Below are 18,808 nucleotides of genomic sequence, written 5' to 3' on the forward strand. Positions count from 1 at the left end.
AATAATTCCATCATTTAATGTTATTATAGTTACAACAGAATATGTAGTACTCTAACCAATAGCTTTTCTTTTCCGTATATAAATCTTTATTTTAAGACTAATAGCTTTTCTTGTTATAGCTTTCTCATTCACATGTTAATATAGTAAGTAGCTATAAAATTACTTTTGTCCACCTATCCACTTAAATAGGACAATAAAGGAACATTATCTGCTACTTTTCAAACTATGATTATTGAATCAGAGTTTCATTTCTGAAAAGGGATGCATCTACGGATAAGGCAGTTACAACATACTTTTAATTTTCATGTGCAGTTCATGCCGTAGCTCTTAAAAGAGATCTGTACTAAATGGAGTAGATTCACCTTCTTAATTCTATTTTGTATCATACACACGTCAGTGGACAATACATTTTTATTTGCACAATCTAATTTCACAGTATTTTCTCCAGGTATAAGAAAAATCTGAGAGGCAAATGAGAGAGAAAAATACAGCAAAAGAATAAGCTAATAAAAGGAGAATTAAATAAACATAGTGCTGTTTACATTCTATAGGTCCACATATTCAAACTGAACATGGTATTTAGACATGGATAAACTTAGGAACCTTTACTTCCATGTATCTCAGAAAAACTCCAATATCTGGTTTGAAATTTAAATTAAATTAGCAAATATGTGCAAACATGTTTATACCAGATTATCAGAAAATCTTCAAACTCTTGGCAAATTACAGAAGCAGAAGTCTTAATTAATACATAAACTCAATTAAGAAAAGAGGAATATGCTGATATTTTCAGACTGACCATACTAATGAGAAGTGCTTTCAATGCAACTGTACATGAAGGAGATGCAGTGAGTTGCATAGGAGGTAGGATACTCTCTTAGGTGGCTAACATGATCAGAATGCACAAAGTCAACAGTCTTAACAAGGACTTGATTCTGTCGTCGAGCCTGGACCATGTCCTCGATGTCACTTGCTAGGATGACAGAATCAGCTTTGGAATAGAAATAGAGCTCAGGCCATTTAGAAGGTTGGTTCAACATTGCTTCATAATGGCTCTCATGTATAAAGCGAGTCATAGGATACAATACAATCCGCAATGTCACTACCAGCACTGCAAATGACAGTAGAAGAAAGTATTTTATACACACATTGTATGATGCTAAGACAACTGAGAGAGCACGAATTGCACCCCTCAAGTTCTTCCTTCCAGGTGCACTATCGAAAACAGTTCCCACTACCCTCAGATGCTGGAACTGTTGTCGAGTGTGAAGAAGTTCCACAATGTAACGATAGAGCATGAACCCGCCGTTGCTGAAGACATGAAAGAGTAGAGGATTCGTCTCCACTTTGTAATCAAAAAGGAGCTTCAACAGCTTTATAGCCAGAGTCTGCATGGATTTTATACCCAAGGATTCTGAAAAAAACACAAGTCTCCATGGAGCTGTATACCGGATCACTAAACATCCCTGTGAGGAATACACATGTTTTAGTGTGGGTTTATAACTTCCTTTTTTTTTTTTTTTTTTTGAAAAAATGATAAAATGTGTCAACTGGACTCATATTTAGTAGAATTAAGTTTTATTCTTTTCAGTGTCAGTAACTCAGGCAAGTGATCATAGCTTATAGCTTAATCTATCGCTGTGCAGTTAACATAGTGTACAATCATTCACAGATAGCACAATACAGCAATTGAAACGTCAGACAAGGAGTGGGAAATTCAGGTTATACTTCACCCTTGGATACAAAAGTTAACTGTGTTGTCTTGAACTAGTCAATCTTTTTCACCCTCTCTTCCCTCACAGAAAAATAAGATGAAGAATTCTGTATATGCTGCTTTGAGCTACTGAATAAAATGTGGGATATACAGCTACCTACAATGGTGGTAAAAAGATGGGCTAGTGGCAGCTCCCCTTAATTATGCCTGTTGCAGTGCCTCTGCAGACACACTATCAACATTTGCGCACTTACAATCACAGAGCTGCTTCAATTTCCCCCACAATTTCTCCCCAGGTTAAATTCCATCTTAGAATTTTTTTTCTTTTCACATAGAACTTTCGTGAAGAAACTGATTTCTCCTTTGATACTTTAAAATTTCTGAATAGGTCTATTGTGGGAAAAGTGAAGATGCTACTCCTGGTATTGTTTTTTCCTTGTCGATTTCTGAATGGGCCGAATGGTTCCTTCATTTACAGATAGCAGTTGTAAGGTGAATTTAGCGGGGGGTGGAGGATAATATTCACCTTCTGTAGATAGATGGCACTGTATTTCTCTAGATATCTGTCCTTGCAGCCAGCCCATCCAAGCATTATCACCACCACCACCGAAGGGTGGATTTTATCTCCTTTTTCCAAAGAAGTTTCTGAAAAAAATTAAAAATTAAATAAATAAATTCTGCATCTTGACAAAAGTAATCATAGTGCTTTGATTCTAAAAGGAATATAGGTGCATATTTCATATCGGTGGCCAGAAAAACCTTGTAGTTGTATTTACCCCCCCTTTCCCCCCCCCCTCCTCCTGGTAAGTTCATGCACCCAAAAGTTCAAAGTACTGGAAGGAGATTCCAGACACCTGCGTCAATGAAACCAACCTTGGCTCGCATTACGACACACAACTGACAGGCCTGTAGAGATTCTCAGTCATCCAGGTCAGGGGTCTCCAATCTTGGCAACTTTAAGCATGGCAGACTTCAACTCCCAGAATTCCCCAGCCAGCTTTGAATTCTGGGAGTTGAAGTCTGCCAGGCTTAAAGTTGCCAAGGTTGGAGACCCCTGACCTGGATGACTGAGAATCTCTACAGACCTATCCAATTGTGTGTCATAATGCGAGCCAAGGTCGGTTTCATTGACGCAGGTGTCTGGAATCTCTTTCCAGTACTTTGAACCAGGTTATGGTTGTCCCAAAGGTGCAAAAAAATAAAAAAGAATGCAGACCACAGCAGGTGTCTCCAACCTTGGCAACTTTATGCCTTGTGGACTTCAACTCCCAGAATTCCTCATCCAGCATGTGCTGGCTGACGAATTCTGGGAGTTGAAGTCCACAAGGCATAAAGTTGCCAAGGTTGGAGACACCTGGACTACAGGAACCAGGAGAACCTGAGGGCACAGATAAACCTCCAAGTGCTTTAACAATAGCCTTCTAAAAGGAATGCAAAGGACCAGCTGTTTGCAAAAGAATATAAATCCTTCCATTCCACATTCTCCTGTCAGAGCTGAAGAAGCTTCTTGAATGAGAAGCGAAACCTCTTCAAAAGGGGGAAGAAAAAAAAGTACAAGGAGTCCAGTTGCCTCCAGGAAAAGCACCTTTGGGACAATTGGACCAAGGCCGTTTTCCCCTGTAGCGGGCGCCTCGCCGATTCTTTCCCGTTCATTCACTCACCTGAAGTTCGTTCCGCGGGAAAATCCACCACGCAGCCCAACTCCCTCGCTCGCCTCTCCATTGCCTGCGTTCCCAACCGTCGTCTTATTCCTCCCCACTCACTTTCCACTCCCCCCCCCCCACCCCAACATTCCGTCCCGGAAATGCCCGGCTTTTTGTCCCTTCCCCCCACCCCCCCACCCCACCCACAAACAGGAAGGATGGCCGAGCGCGCGCGCGCGCGCGACTGTTCTACCGCGCTCTCCCTTAGCAACTCGGAGGCCCTAGCAACCGAGTCAACCGTTCGGGCCCCGGGGGAAGAGAAGCCGCTCGGATCCTCCGCTGGCTTGAAGAAGGGCATCCCGAGTCCGAAAAAGGGCGGAGCGGAGGCTGGAAGAGTTTTATTATGCGCCGGGGACGTGATGCGTGGTGGTACGGGGAACTGTTATCTGAGGGAAAGCGAAGCGAGACGACAATTGAAATCAATAGGGATTCTCAAAAGCGGAGAACGGAAAGGGAGGCTGGGCGGGCTGGAGAGCACACTAGATACTGTCAATAATAACCTGAAGCCGAGCGAGCTTTGGGCGGTGGGGAGGTTTCTTTAAGGCGGCCCTTAAGCAATGGGAAGTTTTACAACTTCGGTTATATTTTTGCCCTTCACAGCTGATCTCTGAGAAAGAAACAAAGGAAGAAGAGGAGCAAAACCGCATACAAGTTGCAAGCGTTTGTCCCTCGATAACGAGGTTTTGTTTTTATACTTGTGCGCGCGCGTATACACACGCACATGTACACACACACGAGAGTAGGTTTAAAAAAAAAAAGATTAACAGAGCTGGAAGGGACCTTGTACTGTAGGTCATCTAGTCCAGAAGTCTCCGACCTTGAAAACTTTAAGACTTGTGGACTTTAACTCCCAGAGTTCCTCAGCCAGCTTTGCTGATTTTTAGTCCAACACCCCACCCCCTCAAAAGCTGGAAACCCTACACCAGGGGTATCCAACCTTGGCAACTTTAAGACTTGTGGACTTCAACTCCCAGAATTCCTCAGCCAGCTTTGCTTTGCTGGCTGAGGAATTCTGGGAGTTGAAGTCCACAAGTCTTAAAGTTGCCAAGGTTGGATACCCCTGCCCTACACCATCTCTGACAAATGTCGGTCCAAACTCTTCTTAAAAGAAGACTAGGGTACTGTGACCCTAACAACTGCATGGTTGAATAATTCTCACTACAGACCTCAAGGCAAGAAGGAGGGCTTCTTGTTGGAAGGCTGGGGGGCAGTTTTCAGCCCAAGGTGTAGCAAAAACCCGACTATGAATATTGTTATTGTTTCTTATCATACAAGAAAGCCAGCTAAGTGATAAATAGCACCAAGACAACTTTAGCTCAAAATGCTAAAAAGGACTGCTCTTGATCTGCCACGCAGGAAGGGTTTTCAGGAAATTTCAAAGATGCAGAACACTGAGAAGTCAATAAATAAATAAATAAAGTCAGGGCAGAAGGCAGCAGTAAAGTACTAATAGAGGTAGCCCTCAACTTACAAGTGAGCCCAAAATTTATGTTGCTAAGTGTGAAAATTATGAAGTGTGTTATGCCCCATTTTACGACTTTTCTTCTTCCCACATTTGTTAAGTGAATCACTGCTGTTGTTAAATTAGTACCATGGTTGTTAAGTGAATCTGGTTCCCCCATTGACTTTGCTTGTCAGAAGGTTGCAAAAAGTGATCACATGACCCTGGAACGCTGCAACTCTGGTAAATGTGAGTCAGTTATCAAGCATCTGAATGTAAATCACATGACCATAGGTTTGCTGCAATGGTCTTAAGTGTGAAAACAGGCATAAGTCACTTTTTTCAGTGCCATTGTAACTTAGAATGGTCACAAAGTAAATTGTTGTAAGTTGAGGACTACCTGTATATTGTTTCCAGGAAAATACTTGAACATATCTATGAAGCCACAAACTGTTCACTGCTGTTGTTGTTTCCTGTTAACAAGTGAAGTTTCTAGCTGTTGCTCTAAATCAGCATTCTAGTATACAGCTTAGTAAAGTTAAATCTAAATTGCTCTTTTTTGCTGGTAGTACTCAGCTATATCTAACAATATATTGTGCGTAATCCTTGCCCTCTGGGCCTCAATTATCTAAAAAGTTTTTGCATGGTCAAGACTCAAGTCAACCTGAACAAATAAGACCTGAAGCAGCAGTTAGTTTTCAAAGAATAAATTGCATTAAAAGAAATGTGTGGTTGCCAACAGTATTTAAGGCTGTTGCATATTCTGAGTTTAAAAAGCTGAAACAGAGAAATGTTTGTTTCATATTATACATAATTAAAATAAATGCATATGTTTGGAATAGCTAGTGGTATTTTTTCTTACAGAACACTAAAAGTAAGATGAATTTTATCCAGAATACCATAACAGAATAATAGAGTTGGAAGGGACCTTGGAGATCTTCTAGTCCAGTAATAGCCAGCTGGGAAGGAGAGATGCAGTTCTCCTCAACACTGCTGGCAGTCTCCCCACTCTTCACCACCTCTACAGGGTGGCTTAGCCCCGAAACTAGCTGACTCGGGGCGCTCCAGCGGCGAGCACAGATCGAAGCCTCGCAGAGATGAGGTTTCGGTCTGTCGCTGAAGAAGCTCAAACCAGAAGTCCCCCGGCCCTACACCTTTTTAGACTAGTGGCTGTCCAGTGTCTGCGTTAAATTTTGGACATTTGGAAGTTTGGACTATTTACTGGTATTCTGCCTTAGTTATGTGTCCTCTTTCCATTTTTTTGAACTTATCCTTTTTGTCTTTCAGTTTATCAGAGAGATGTTTGTGCAACCAAACCTGTTCTTTGATTTCTTGTTTTTCTTTTTCAATTCTGTTGTGTAAATTTCAGATTGTTAGATTCCATTAAACTATTTAAACATCTAGCAAAAGTGTTTATTTGAACAAAATAAAAATCCAAACATGAATAAATATACCATGGATAGATCAATTAATACAATGTGCTAAACAATTCTGGATTTTGTATAATATCTTACACAGTTGTATCATTTCACATGGTTGCCAAAAATTAATCAAAAAAAGATGACATACAAAAGGATATTGATCACCAACTGAAGATGATATTTTTGGAGCTTTTTGCCTTTAAGAGTTATATAATACCTCAAATTTTCAAGTCTAATTATGGGATTAATGGAAAGATTACTTGATTCTTTTAACCAACTTTATACTTTAGTAAGACAAAAGATATCCCAAGTTTCAACTGAATACAAAAAAAGCAATATGTATGTTAATTGCCATGTGGAATAAATAGGCAGCCTTCAGGAATCAATATATTTTAGGCATTATTCAAATAACTACAATTAATAATATTTGGAGAATTATACAGAAAAGTTTGAAAAAGGAATCTAATGAATTCAGGTTATAGTCTGGAAATATGTAGAAGTATAGTTCCGAAATGCTATTTATCTAAAAATAAATAGTAAATGTGCTATGAAAAGAGAATTGTATAAGAAAATAGCCTACGGTACTGCTATCTGGATATAATCTCCATATCTCATTTCTTGTTAGCTAAATTAGAAAATGTAGTTAATGGAGGGATTTAAGAAATAGGGTAACATTTTATTAAATTTGCTAGAGCTGTTTCTGGGAAGACAGCCTAATTAAAATTAATAGAATTGCTGGTTTCTCTTTCCTAAGATTTTCAAATTATGACTGTTAAGCATTAAGATGAACAATATATTTTTCAGCTAGTTGGATGTCATTAAAAGAACCAAATCTAGTAACAAGAAAATGGATCCTAGCACTTAGAAAATCTAGCTGGCTGATACAGTCTGACATATGTAATAATTAACCAATTTAACCTATTGGATTGACGTTCCCAAAGGCTAAAGTTGTCATACTGAATTTATGATTATTTGCTCATTTTGTTCGGAATATACTATTTCTCATCATTAGGTTTCTTATTCACAGTGTGAGTGAAATCCAGTATAGAATCAGAAGAAATCTGTCTTGTGTAAAGGGACTTTATTTACTCTTTATTTCTTTTCTATCATTATTAAATGATTCTATTGCCTCTCCAAACTGTTCCTTCATGACTTCCAATTTGTTCCTCATCGGTGTCAGTGCAGAATCCATGATTGTGTGCAGTTTCGCCCGAGCTCACTTGCTGGAGGGTCCCAGTCAGGACCGGAACCACCCTTGCGGTGGTTGAAGAAGGGGGTGGTTGAAGAAAGGGGTGGTTGAAGAAGGGGGAAATCGCCTGGAGGGCTGAGGGGAGCCGCAACTCCCCTCCCTGATAGGAAAATCCCTCCCAAACTGTTCCTTCACTAAGTGTCTGAAGGCAGACATAAGGACCTTGAAAGTTGCAAGATAGTAAGGAATTAAATTCCCCTTTACAATTCCTTTAGTGGAAAAAATGGAAGTTGAACTCTAACTGCATATTATTATGTATTATGTGGTATTAATTATTATCAGTAATAATGGAATCTTAAATTGACACTTTCAGAGCTCTTATAAATATATATATTTATTTCAGTTTGGAGTGGATTTCTTTAGAATAGATTCTACACCTAGTTTTTTATCTACTGCTTGTTTATCCATATGTTAAATAACTTTATTCTCTTTTTTAAATAGTTTTATTTTATTTTATTTTGTCAAGCAATTATAAGATAACAGGTATAAGTATAAACATAGTTATGAAAGTTTGTATCTATTGTGTGCTCTTGTATATTGTTATGGTTGAAGCTGAAGCATTCACTGACAGGTAGGACATTGCAATGTATAATTTTATATACTATACTCAGATTGAACTGAAGGCAGCGTAGTTCTAGGTTTTCTAGGTCTAGAATTTTAAGTCTGGTGGCATAAGGTATTCTGCAACAAGTAGAGGAGTGGAGAACTCTTCTTGTGAAATATTTCTGGACTTTCTCAACTGTGTTAATATCAGATATGTAATGCGGGTTCCAGACTGATGAGCTGTATTCAAGTATTGGTCTAGCAAATGTTTTGTATGGTCTAGTTAGTAGTATGATATTACCAGAGAAAAAGCTATGTAGGATTAGGTTAACAAGTCTTAATGCCTTTTTGGCTATGTAGTTACAGTGGGCTCTAGCACTTAGATCATTGGAGATGAGTACTCCAAGGTCCTTGACAGAGTTTGGATCATCAACAAGGTCTTGACTATTCAGCTTGTATTTTATTTTCTGATTTTGATAGAACTCTTTGTTTACAAGGGAAATCCCATTATATGAATGTGGACTTGTTTTAGGTATTAAAGTTCTTAGTAACTTTGAGGTCATACAGTAGATACACCACATTGAGCTATAAATTAACTAAGGATGGCTCATTAAAATTTGTATTTTTTTAAATACAAATATTAGTTATAAGTAACAGTTCAGAAATTTTCTGAAATGAAAGAGACATGAACTTTACATTTTGCTCTCTTGTCAGCACGAATATTATCGTAGTTATGACTAATATATTTGCAGTCACAACTCTTTGATTTATTGTGAACTTTTTTTTCTCCATGCAAATACTCTGCCATAGACAAAAGCTCCTAATTTAATAATGGATTTCTGTGTTTTTCTTAGGACCAGTTTGGTTTACATAGGTTTAATGCTGCCCCCAGTTGTAGCTTTTTTAACTGTTAATACCAACATTCTTGTGATCAAATGTGAGTTTTGTCCCATGTGTAGAACATAAATACATGGTGCAGTGTTCTTATTAAATATGCATTTATTATCAAGCTGCAAAATTTATTTTAGTTTGAATGGGATTGAAAATATACTACACATTTAGGAAAATATTAAGATATAAGATAAAAGGAAACATGAAGAAACCAGAGCTGTGAATAATCTTTAGAAAAGGAGATTAGTGGAGAAATAATTATATTACTGCCAAAATGGCTGTGTAGGGAGTTTGTTTCAGCTCTATTTTAATTAACCATTCTGAAGCACTTAACCAAATGTGCCAAATTCTTGAATCAAGCTATTAGTTGGTAAATCTAAAACTATGTAATTGAAAGTTGGCTTGGATTCTGGTCTTAAAATATTTCTGTTAAATATCAGAAAGAACAATACGGTAGTTTTCATTCCCGTTCAAAATCCTGAACCAGGGGATTCATCCAAATAATTTTTGGATTTTTAAGACCATTTGCGAAAATGTCAAAATTGAGATAATATATTAGCTACAATTAAGATATAATTAGTATACTTCAAGGGACACGGTGGCTCAGTGGATAAGACGCTGAGCTTGTCGATCAGAAAGGTTGGCAGTTCGGTGGTTCGAATCCCTAGCACCGCATAACGGAGTGTGCTCCGGTTATTGTCCCAGCTTCTGCTAACTTAGCAGTTTGAAAGCATGTAAAAATACAAGTAGAAAAATAGGGACCACTTTGGTGGGAAGATAACAGCGTTCCATGCGTTTAGTCATGCTGGCCACATGACCATGGAGACATCTTCAGATAGCGCTGGTTCTTTGACTTTGTAACAGAGATGAGCACCTAGAGCCAGAAACAATTAACACGTATGTGCAAGGGAAACCTTTATCTTTAGTATTCTTCAGTGGGCAGATTGGGAAAGCTAATCTGAGAAAGTTAGCTAATTTGAATTTTAATGTGATCTTTGTTTTATTTATCAAAAACAAAATGAGTTTTTCTACAAGCTTGCCAATGTTTAAACTCATTCACATAAGAATAATTTTCTTATTGGCAGAATCTTGTTATCAGAGATGTGGGAAGATGACTAACGGGTTACGCAGTAAACTGTAAAAATCTTGTTTCATGAAGCTTTTCAGTTGAACTCATATGGGTGATTGACAATACAATATTTTATTACATCAAACATAATGTTATGCTAGTTTTTTATTCCATCCGTTTGTTTGTAGTACCTCAGTTTACACTAAATCATAAAGGGTAAATTCACAAATCAAATTTGATTATAGACTCATTACATACAGTACTTGTAACGGCATCCCTTTATAAAATAACCTTTCAAGATTTATTGTTTGTTTGAGTCGGATCTTTCTGTACTTATTATATAAAAATGTCTATTTAGGGTTCAATATAATTAAAGTTACAGTTTTTTCTTTGATTGATACATATTTTATTATGTATATATTTTTGTATTGATGGGTGTGTGTATGTGTGTATAAGCACACGCTTCAGTGGCATGATTTTTGAAACACCTAAGAAAATGGCTGAGACCTATCTTAACTAAAAAGCCCTGGGAAAATAGATTGAAAGAAATGCTTTTACCGTGGTAGAAAAGCTTTGCATGCTTGGAATAAAGTTATCAAATATAAAAATGTGTGAGCAAGTTTATTCAAAAATATGAAAGTGTGCGGTTATTTTGCAATGCTGTATATGAGGAAACTTAGAAAGGACCTCTTGTCTGTGTAAGTCATCAAACTAGATAGAATGTCTGAGGATTTTCTGAGGTTGCAAATATTAATCTAATAAAGTCTTAATTTCTCTTTTTTATTTTCTCACTAGAAAAACCATATCTGACATGACTTCTATAAAGGAGCAAGCGGCAATCAGTAGATTAATAACTTTCTTACAAGAATGGGATAGTGCTGGCAAAGTTACTCGAAAACGTATTCTTGAAAATTTCATTCTTGCTAACCAAGACAAGACTGGTCCAGAACTTGAGATAGAATTCTCACAGGGAGCCAGTTTGTTTCTGGCACGAATAACTGCCTGGCTCCGGCTAACGTATCCATTTGGACAATTGATGGTCAGGTAGAACAAGAAAATACTATGAAACAATATTGAAATTACCAGGATGGGCTATATATTTAATTACACCAAGAAACACAGTTTTGAAAATTGTAGTCTAAGATACAGAAACAAATTCTGAAAGGGCATTCACTATTTGTATTCTTTCATGGCAAAATAAATAGCCTGTATGATAGTTTCTTAAAGCTAGCAGATTTACTATAACATAAATATAACTTGTTAAGCCCAGACACAGAATTTTTGTAAATACTTTAAAAAGAACAAAGAAAAAATAAATTCAACTAAGGTTTATTCAGCAGAATATATTAAAATAAAAGCCTTAACTAAGTCATAATAGCTATATGTACGGAACATGTCTGGAACAACAGTTAAAATCAATTGGCATCTTTCTTTCAGCTGCAAGTGGGTGAGTAAATGTACCATTTTCAGGAGTCAGAGGAACCTTACAATTTTTAATCTATGTTGTTGAAAGAAGGAATGTTCTTTATGTTCTTGTGCTATCAAAGGATATACAGGTAGTTCTTGACTTATGAGCCCAAAATTTCTGTTGCTAAGTAGGTGTAACCTGAGTTTTGCCCCATTTTATGACATTTTCTTGCCACAATTATTAATTGAATCAGTGCAGTTGTTAAGATAGTCAAGGACTATCTGTATTGGAAGTTCTGTTGGTTATGCTTCTGCATTTTCTTGTTTGATGAATCTCTGTTTTCTGCACTTTGCTTTCTGAAGACATTTATTTATAAGTTTTTGAAAATAAGGTATGGTTACCGTTTTAAATATTCTTTGGTAGCATCAAGGATACATTGCCTGAATAGTAGCCTATCCCAGATTGGATAAATGTTATATAATCCTTTATGATACACTTGCAGATTTTATTACATTTAAAAATCATGCAATGCAATTGCATACCAAGGATAGAAGCAATTGCAGAAATAACCCTTGAAAGCATTTTGATAAAATTTGAACTACTATCCCCTTCAGTTTGTTTGGATGGGATGCAAATTGCTACAAGTTAAATTGAAATTGAAAGTTCTAATTTTTTGTGATAAAAGTATTGCTAACTTGTATGTCATCACAAAAAAATAAAAAAAACATTGAGAATGATGACAGTTTACTGAGAAAAGTCATTATCTCTACGAGTAAGTGAAGTAGTGTTAAATAGTATTCTATGTATGCACACGCACGCACGCGCACACACACACACACACACACACACAGAGAGAATTGCCATAAAGCCTGTTGTTTTGTTCTTTAAATTTTTTGCAGCCAGCGATATCTTCTTGAATTCCTGGAAATTGGTGGTATCCTCACATTATTGGAAATACTTGGGCTGAAACAAGTGAAAGAGGAAGACAAAATGGAGTCTGTAAAACTTCTTCAGTTAGTGGCAAAATCTGGCAGGAAATTCAAAGAGCTTATCTGTGAGAGCTATGGTAGGCTTATTTCAACACCTGTTGTTTAAGAAAAGCAGTTTGAGGTATCAGGATAATTATTTTCTCACACAATTAAAATCTTTCCTGTCTCTGAATTGAAAGAAAAGAATTGCTTCCCTTTTGTAATTCAGCAGAATGATAAATCATTTCAATTATTCAATTTACATTAAAGCACTGGAAGTCTTTGGTCTTCATAAGAATGATTTCGTTCAACAAGGTATTATGGCTTTTTTTTCTTTATTGCAATATGTTAGAGCATGCATAGAGTTAATTGAAACATAATTCCCTTTTGAAATTGCTACAAATTGCTAACTTTCTGAAATTCCCTTTGAGCATTCCAACTACTAGAATATGAAATTTAATTCCATTATATATCTCTAGATCTGTATACAGTATCTATGTATCTGTTTTCTTTAGTTTTCACGGGTACTTACATGTATGGTATTCAGCTTTGTTGGGTGTTTTTCCACGTCATTATAGTTGTGCTTTTAAAGTTGTAGCAATGTTTCGGCAGAATCTCATCTGCCATCATCAGGCACAATACAGAAGCCTGATGATGTCAGATGAGATTCTGCCGAAACGTTGCTACAACTTTAAAAGCACAACTAAAATGACATGGGAAAATACTCGAACAAAGCTGAATACTATCTATGTATCTATATCTACAGTGTATGTGTGTGTGTGTTTCCAATATCTCTATAAATCACCCATTCAGTTCATCCTTTTTTCTAAAATATGGATACATATCGTAACATTAAAGACCACCAGATGCTGAATCACAAATTCCCATAATCCCAGCCAGTTATGAGGATGCTGGATGACGTAATTTAACAACATTTGGCATCTATTCATAAGGAACACTAATTTTTGTATAAAACAAAACACGAGTTTGTGCAACTGAGATGTAAACCCAATCGAGTTACTTGGATTAATTTTGCATAAGGATTGTAGGCTTTAATTAGCACAGTTTCAGAAACTTGTCTATTTAAAAAGCCAGATATTGCAATGAACAGTTCCTTGCTTCCAAAACAAAATATATACACTGCTCAAAAAATAAAGAGAACACTTAAACAACACAATGTAACTCCAAGTCAATCACACTTCTGTGAAATCAAACTGTCCACTTAGGTAGCAACACTGATTGACAATCAATTTCACATGCTGTTGTGCAAATGGAATAGACAACAGGTGGAAAGTATAGGCAGTTAGCAAGACATCCCCAATAAATGAGTGGTTCGGCAGGTGGTGACCACAGACCACTTCTCAGTTCCTATGCTTTCTGGCTGATGGTTTGGTCACTTTTGAATGCTGGCGGTGCTGTCACTCTAGTGGTAGCATGAGACGGAGTCTACAACCCACACAAGTGGCTCAGGTAGTACAGCTCATCCAGGATGGCACATCAATGCAAGCTGTGGCAAGAAGGTTTGCTGTCTTTCAGCATAGTGTCCAGAGCATGGAGGCAGTACCAGGAGACAGGCCAGTACATCAGGAGATGTGGAGGAGGCCGTAGGAGGGCAATAACCCAGCATCAGGACCGCTACCTCTGCCTTTGTGCAAAGAGGAACAGGAGGAGCACTGCCAGAGCCCTGCAAAATGACCTCCAGCGGGCCACAAATGTGCATGTGTCTGCTCGAAAGGTCAGAAACAGACTCCATGAGGGTGGTATGAAGGCCCAACGTCCACAGGTGGGGGTTGTGCTGCTTACAGCCCAACACCGTGCAGGATGTTTGGCATTTGCCAGAGAACACCAAGATTGGCAAATTCGCCACTGGCGCCCTGTGCTTTTCAGAAATGAAAGCAGGTTCACACTGAGCACATGTGACAGACATAACACAGTCTGGAGACGCCGTGGAGAATGTTCTGCTGCCTGCAACATCCTCCAGCATGACCGGTTTGGCAGTGGGTCAGTAATGGTGTGGGTAGCATTTCTTTAGGGGGCCGCACAGCCCTCCATGGGCTCGCCAGAGGTAGCCTGACTGCCATTAGGTACCGAGATGAGATCCTCAGACTCCTTGTGAGACCGTATGCTGTTGCAGTTGGCCCTGGGTTCCTCCTAATGCAGACCTCATGTGGCTGGAGTGTGTCAGCAGTTCCTGCAAGATGAAGGCATTGATGCTATGGACTGGCCCGCCCGTTCCCCAGACCTGAATCCAATTGAGCACATGTGGGACATCATGTCTCGCTCCATCCACTAATGCCACGTTGCACCACAGACTGTCCAGGCGTTGGGGGATGCTTTAGTCCAGGTGTGGGAGGAGATCCCTCAGGAGACCATCCACCACCTCATCAGGAGCATGCCCAGGCATTGTAGGGAGGTCATACAGGCACGTGGAGGCCACACACACTACTGAGCCTCCCTTTGACTTGTTTTAAGGACATTACATCAAAGTTGGATCAGCCTGTAGTGTTTTTTTCCACTTTAATTTTGAGTGTAACTCCAAATCCAGACCTCCATGGGTTGCTAAATTTGATTTCCATTGATAATTTTTGTGTGATTTTGTTGTCAGCACATTCAACTATGTAATGAACAAAGTATTTAATAAGAATATTTCATTTATTCAGATCTAGGATGTCTTATTTTTGTGTTCCCTTTATTTTTTTGAGCAGTGTATATAATCTGTAGCATTTAAGACAAATTTGATATTTTAAAAACTGAAAAAGTATTTAGGAGATCAATCATTAGGATTGTAGAATTAAATTATTATCAAAAACTATTTAATGAGAGCATTTTATCAAGCTCATGTAGGATTATGGGAGGGGACTGAATCATTTTTCTCCACTAATGTAATCCCCCAAATCATCTGCATTCCATAGCTATTGATATTTCCATTTTAGAAATGAAATGTCTATCACTTACACATTATATCCAATTTCAGAAAAGAATTCTGATGGGAAAAAAGTCCCAATACGTCATGTCACTGTGACGCTGCGAATTTGATAGCCCTGCTCTATAGCCTTGTTTTGGTTGCAATCTGCTTGATACTCATCAGTTCCTATATAGAGAGAATCCTTGCCCACAATGTTTGGCATAGTCAGTATTATTTACAAGATGTTTTCATTGGTTAATTGAGATTGCTGATGATTTCAAAGGAACTCATTACTGGCAGATTTTTCTTAACCTACTTGTTCAGAAAGCTTTTTCCTACACAGGTGTGCGATCAATTGCTGAATTTTTCGCCACTTCCAAGTCAGAAGCAACACAAGAGCAAGTGCAGATTCTTCTGGATACATTAGGACACGGCAACCCCAAATATCAAAATCAGGTGTACAAAGGGCTGATTGCTCTTTTAAAGTGCACTTCTCCCAAAGCCCAGCAGCTGTCACTACAAACACTCAGGATAATACAGGTCAGCCAAATAAGTGGGAAGTGGGAAGGTACTTGTATGCAACCTCAGTTTTATGGATTGTATATAATTTTGTTTCCTTTAAATTAGTTGATAGATTTGAAAATGCAGTGACCAACAGTAATAAGGTGTAACTGTCAAGACATATGCTCATAACTGAGAATGAAATACAGTAGAAAGCTTTTTATAGCTACACTGTGAGTAGCTACATCTTTGGACCGTGACATTTCTATTATCTTAGCCATGATTTTAGAATCAGTTTTAATTTTAGCATTGTCACAGTGTTATAGGGTTCTTTTTTTTGAACCGAAGGTGTATTTTGCAACATGAGGGTGGCAAGTGAGAGAGAAAAAAGACTGGAGACTTTTATGCTATTTTTACTATTTATAGTGAGGCTGTTTAAAGCAGATATTTATAACAGGTATATACAATGTAATTGGATCTCAGGCTTGCTCCTAAATATTCCCCCAGAGATTATCCCCCACTAGCTCTCCTGCTTTGTCCCTGTTTTACTCATCTTCCTTCCTCATTTCTGGGTTTACCAAGAGGAAATGAGAAAAAAAGAACCGGCTGGATTTACTGTAATATGCTCAGCACCGTTGATTTTTCTCCTGGATTTCCTCAGCCAAATGCCAACTGCTTTTCTATTAGGGGAACAACCTCTAATAAGAGTCTTTTCCAGTTAGTCCCTAGGGATCAGGGCTTCACCAGCAATGTTAATCCCCTCCGTTCTGTCTTGAGTCTTGGGTGTTGATATCTTCTCCCTATTCCCTCCTTCCAGGGAAGTCAGCCATAGATTTTTCTTCTCCCTTCTCAACCAGGAACCGGCAACTGCTTTGCATACTCACTTAACTTCACTTTCCAGTCTTTCTTTCCAGCCCCTCTGTTTTGCACAGACCTTTTCTCTCCTCTCCTTTTTCTAGTTCTCTCTCCATTTTTTTTTAGTCAGACCAGCAGCATGGTCACCAGCAGCTAAGGAGATGGGTGCTCTCCCAGGGCTGTAGTTCCCTGCACCTATATGCAGACTGGACCAATAGGATGCTGTTTCCGCACCTGCATTTTCTAGCCATAAAGAGAGTAATGAATTTATTATGCATAAATTTCAGTAAAACAGAATTTGTTTCCCCTGATGTCTAAAATGTTATCGAATTGGTAATCATGGAAGGGGTGAGGGATAATCTCGGAAAGAAAATACAGTACAAAAATGCAAGGTATGATGTAGGAACATCTGTAGGGCAGTAAAAAAACATCCAGCTGATGGCCAGAACTGCATGATTGTAGGGCAGACAAAAACATCCAATTGGTGGCCATCATCTTGACTTCTTTGACATCCCACTCCAACCTGGATATGCCCTTTGTCTAAGCCTAACTCTTACAGTGTCTGGTTAGCAGTGTTGCCTATGGATAATCTTCGACTTAAGACCAACATTTCTCTTGCAAAGCAAGACAGTTGTAAGTAAGTTTTACCCCATTTTACCACCTTGCCACAGTTGGTAAGTGAATGATTGCAACTGACTTGTCAGAAAGTTGTGAAAGGTGATCACATAATCCTGGAACATAGCAACCTTCATGAATACATGTCAGTTGCCAAGGTTACAAAAGGTGATCACATGACTGCGGGAATGCTGCAAAGATTGGAAGTGTGAAAAACGGTCATACATCATTCTTTTCAGTACTGTTGTAACTTTGAACGGTCACTAAATGAATTGTTGTAAGTTGAGGATTACTTGTACATTCAGGCTTTGCGTAATTCTCATAGGCTGTATTATATTGTAATTCCTTCTGACCTTGATGTTTTTCATTCTCCCATTCTTTGTTTTCTGGTGCATATGTGTTGTATGAATATACACACAAACACATACATGCACACATATGTCCTACCTGTCAATTTAGGGAAATAATGTATATTTCCAACAAAATGGGTCTGAAAGTCTGCTATAATAAATGTTCATATTTAAGTCTTTGTACAACTATTTATTTATGCTGTACCACCTGAATATATCTCCTTCTCTGAAACCCAAATTGAATGGAATTGGTTTTCATATCTGAAACAAATCTTGTCTAATAAAAATACTTAGGGCCACTGACTTGTCATAGCAATACGTATTTGATTTGTAGAAGAGGGATTGACATGTGATTTGCTAGTGAAAAATAATTATATTATTTGAAACAGAGATGACAGTAAAATCCTTTTGCTAAATGTTATATCAATACCTTATTCAGCAAAAGCGTGACAATTAACAGAACTAATGCCAGGAAGTTGTTAGCTGCTCAACCAAGATTTGCCTTTCATATCCTTAGTAAAATTAATTTTAAGAAATCATGGGTTCAAATCACTACTCAAATAATAACCACTGGACGTTCTTCAGCCAGCTACTATTTTTCATCTGAAGAATGACATAACTTCAATAAAGATAAAATGTAACTGTGCCTTCTGGCAACTTGCACCATTATGAGGGTACTCCATATCTGGGGAAATTTGACTTTATTGTTCTATTGGACATGTGAAATATTTTAAAACCATTGTGCATAATTCTTGAAATTTATGCTCTGCTTTAATATCTACTTAAGAGTTCTTTGCCAGAGGTATTTATTTCTCAGGCATATTTCTTCAATGTGCTTAATTTTTAAAGTACTTTATATGCATGCTTTTAATGATATATGTACCTGCAAAGGTAACTTCAGTGAGTGGCACCATTTGCCATTATACATTTACATATAATTTGAATATTTATAATGTATTTATTAATCAAATTTATATAGCACCTCCATTTCATGAAAAGTGACACGTGGTGATGTACAATAGGTGATTAACAAGAATACATAGGTATATAGAAACAGGCATTTAAAATAAAAAAAACAGCATTAAAATAGAGATTATTAAAACTAAAAATATATATGATACCATTACTGTTTTGTCTCTTGCACTTTGCCTTGTGTCATCTCCTGATACATGGTT

General features: G+C 37.8%; 2 protein-coding genes across 6 annotated transcripts in view; one reads left to right on the forward strand and one right to left on the reverse strand.

Annotated features, from left to right (window-relative positions):
- On the reverse strand, window positions 1-3,719 carry TMEM53 (transmembrane protein 53). The gene is made up of 3 exons (XM_026707316.2): window positions 3,376-3,719; window positions 2,241-2,359; window positions 1-1,466 (listed from the first exon to the last, which is right to left on the reverse strand). Exons 1-3 carry the CDS (start codon window positions 3,713-3,715, stop codon window positions 804-806), a joined length of 1,122 nt encoding a protein of 373 aa, XP_026563101.2. The 5' UTR covers window positions 3,716-3,719; the 3' UTR covers window positions 1-803.
- The window catches only part of ARMH1 (armadillo like helical domain containing 1), a 26,290-nt gene continuing 11,134 nt past the window's right edge, over window positions 3,653-18,808 (forward strand). For 3 of the 5 annotated variants that reach the window (XR_015742849.1, XM_026707237.2, XM_087929802.1), the window contains exons 1-5: window positions 3,653-3,786; window positions 10,827-11,048; window positions 11,410-11,478; window positions 12,339-12,505; window positions 15,656-15,852. Coding sequence is in view for 4 of the 5 variants with exons in the window: in XM_026707237.2 (XP_026563022.1) it covers window positions 10,843-11,048; window positions 11,410-11,478; window positions 12,339-12,505; window positions 15,656-15,852 (639 nt within the window). In the remaining variant the exon portion in view is untranslated. Of the gene's footprint in view, window positions 3,787-4,017; window positions 4,098-7,630; window positions 7,709-10,826; window positions 11,049-11,409; window positions 11,479-12,338; window positions 12,506-15,655; window positions 15,853-18,808 lie in introns of those variants that run through there. The other 2 variants (XM_087929800.1, XM_087929801.1) reach the window with 2 other exon arrangements.

This window comes from Pseudonaja textilis, chromosome 3, assembly GCF_049901715.1.
Source record: "Pseudonaja textilis isolate UNSWEBS1 chromosome 3, rPseTex1.2, whole genome shotgun sequence".
In the NCBI taxonomy this organism is placed as follows: Eukaryota; Metazoa; Chordata; class Lepidosauria; order Squamata; family Elapidae; genus Pseudonaja; species Pseudonaja textilis.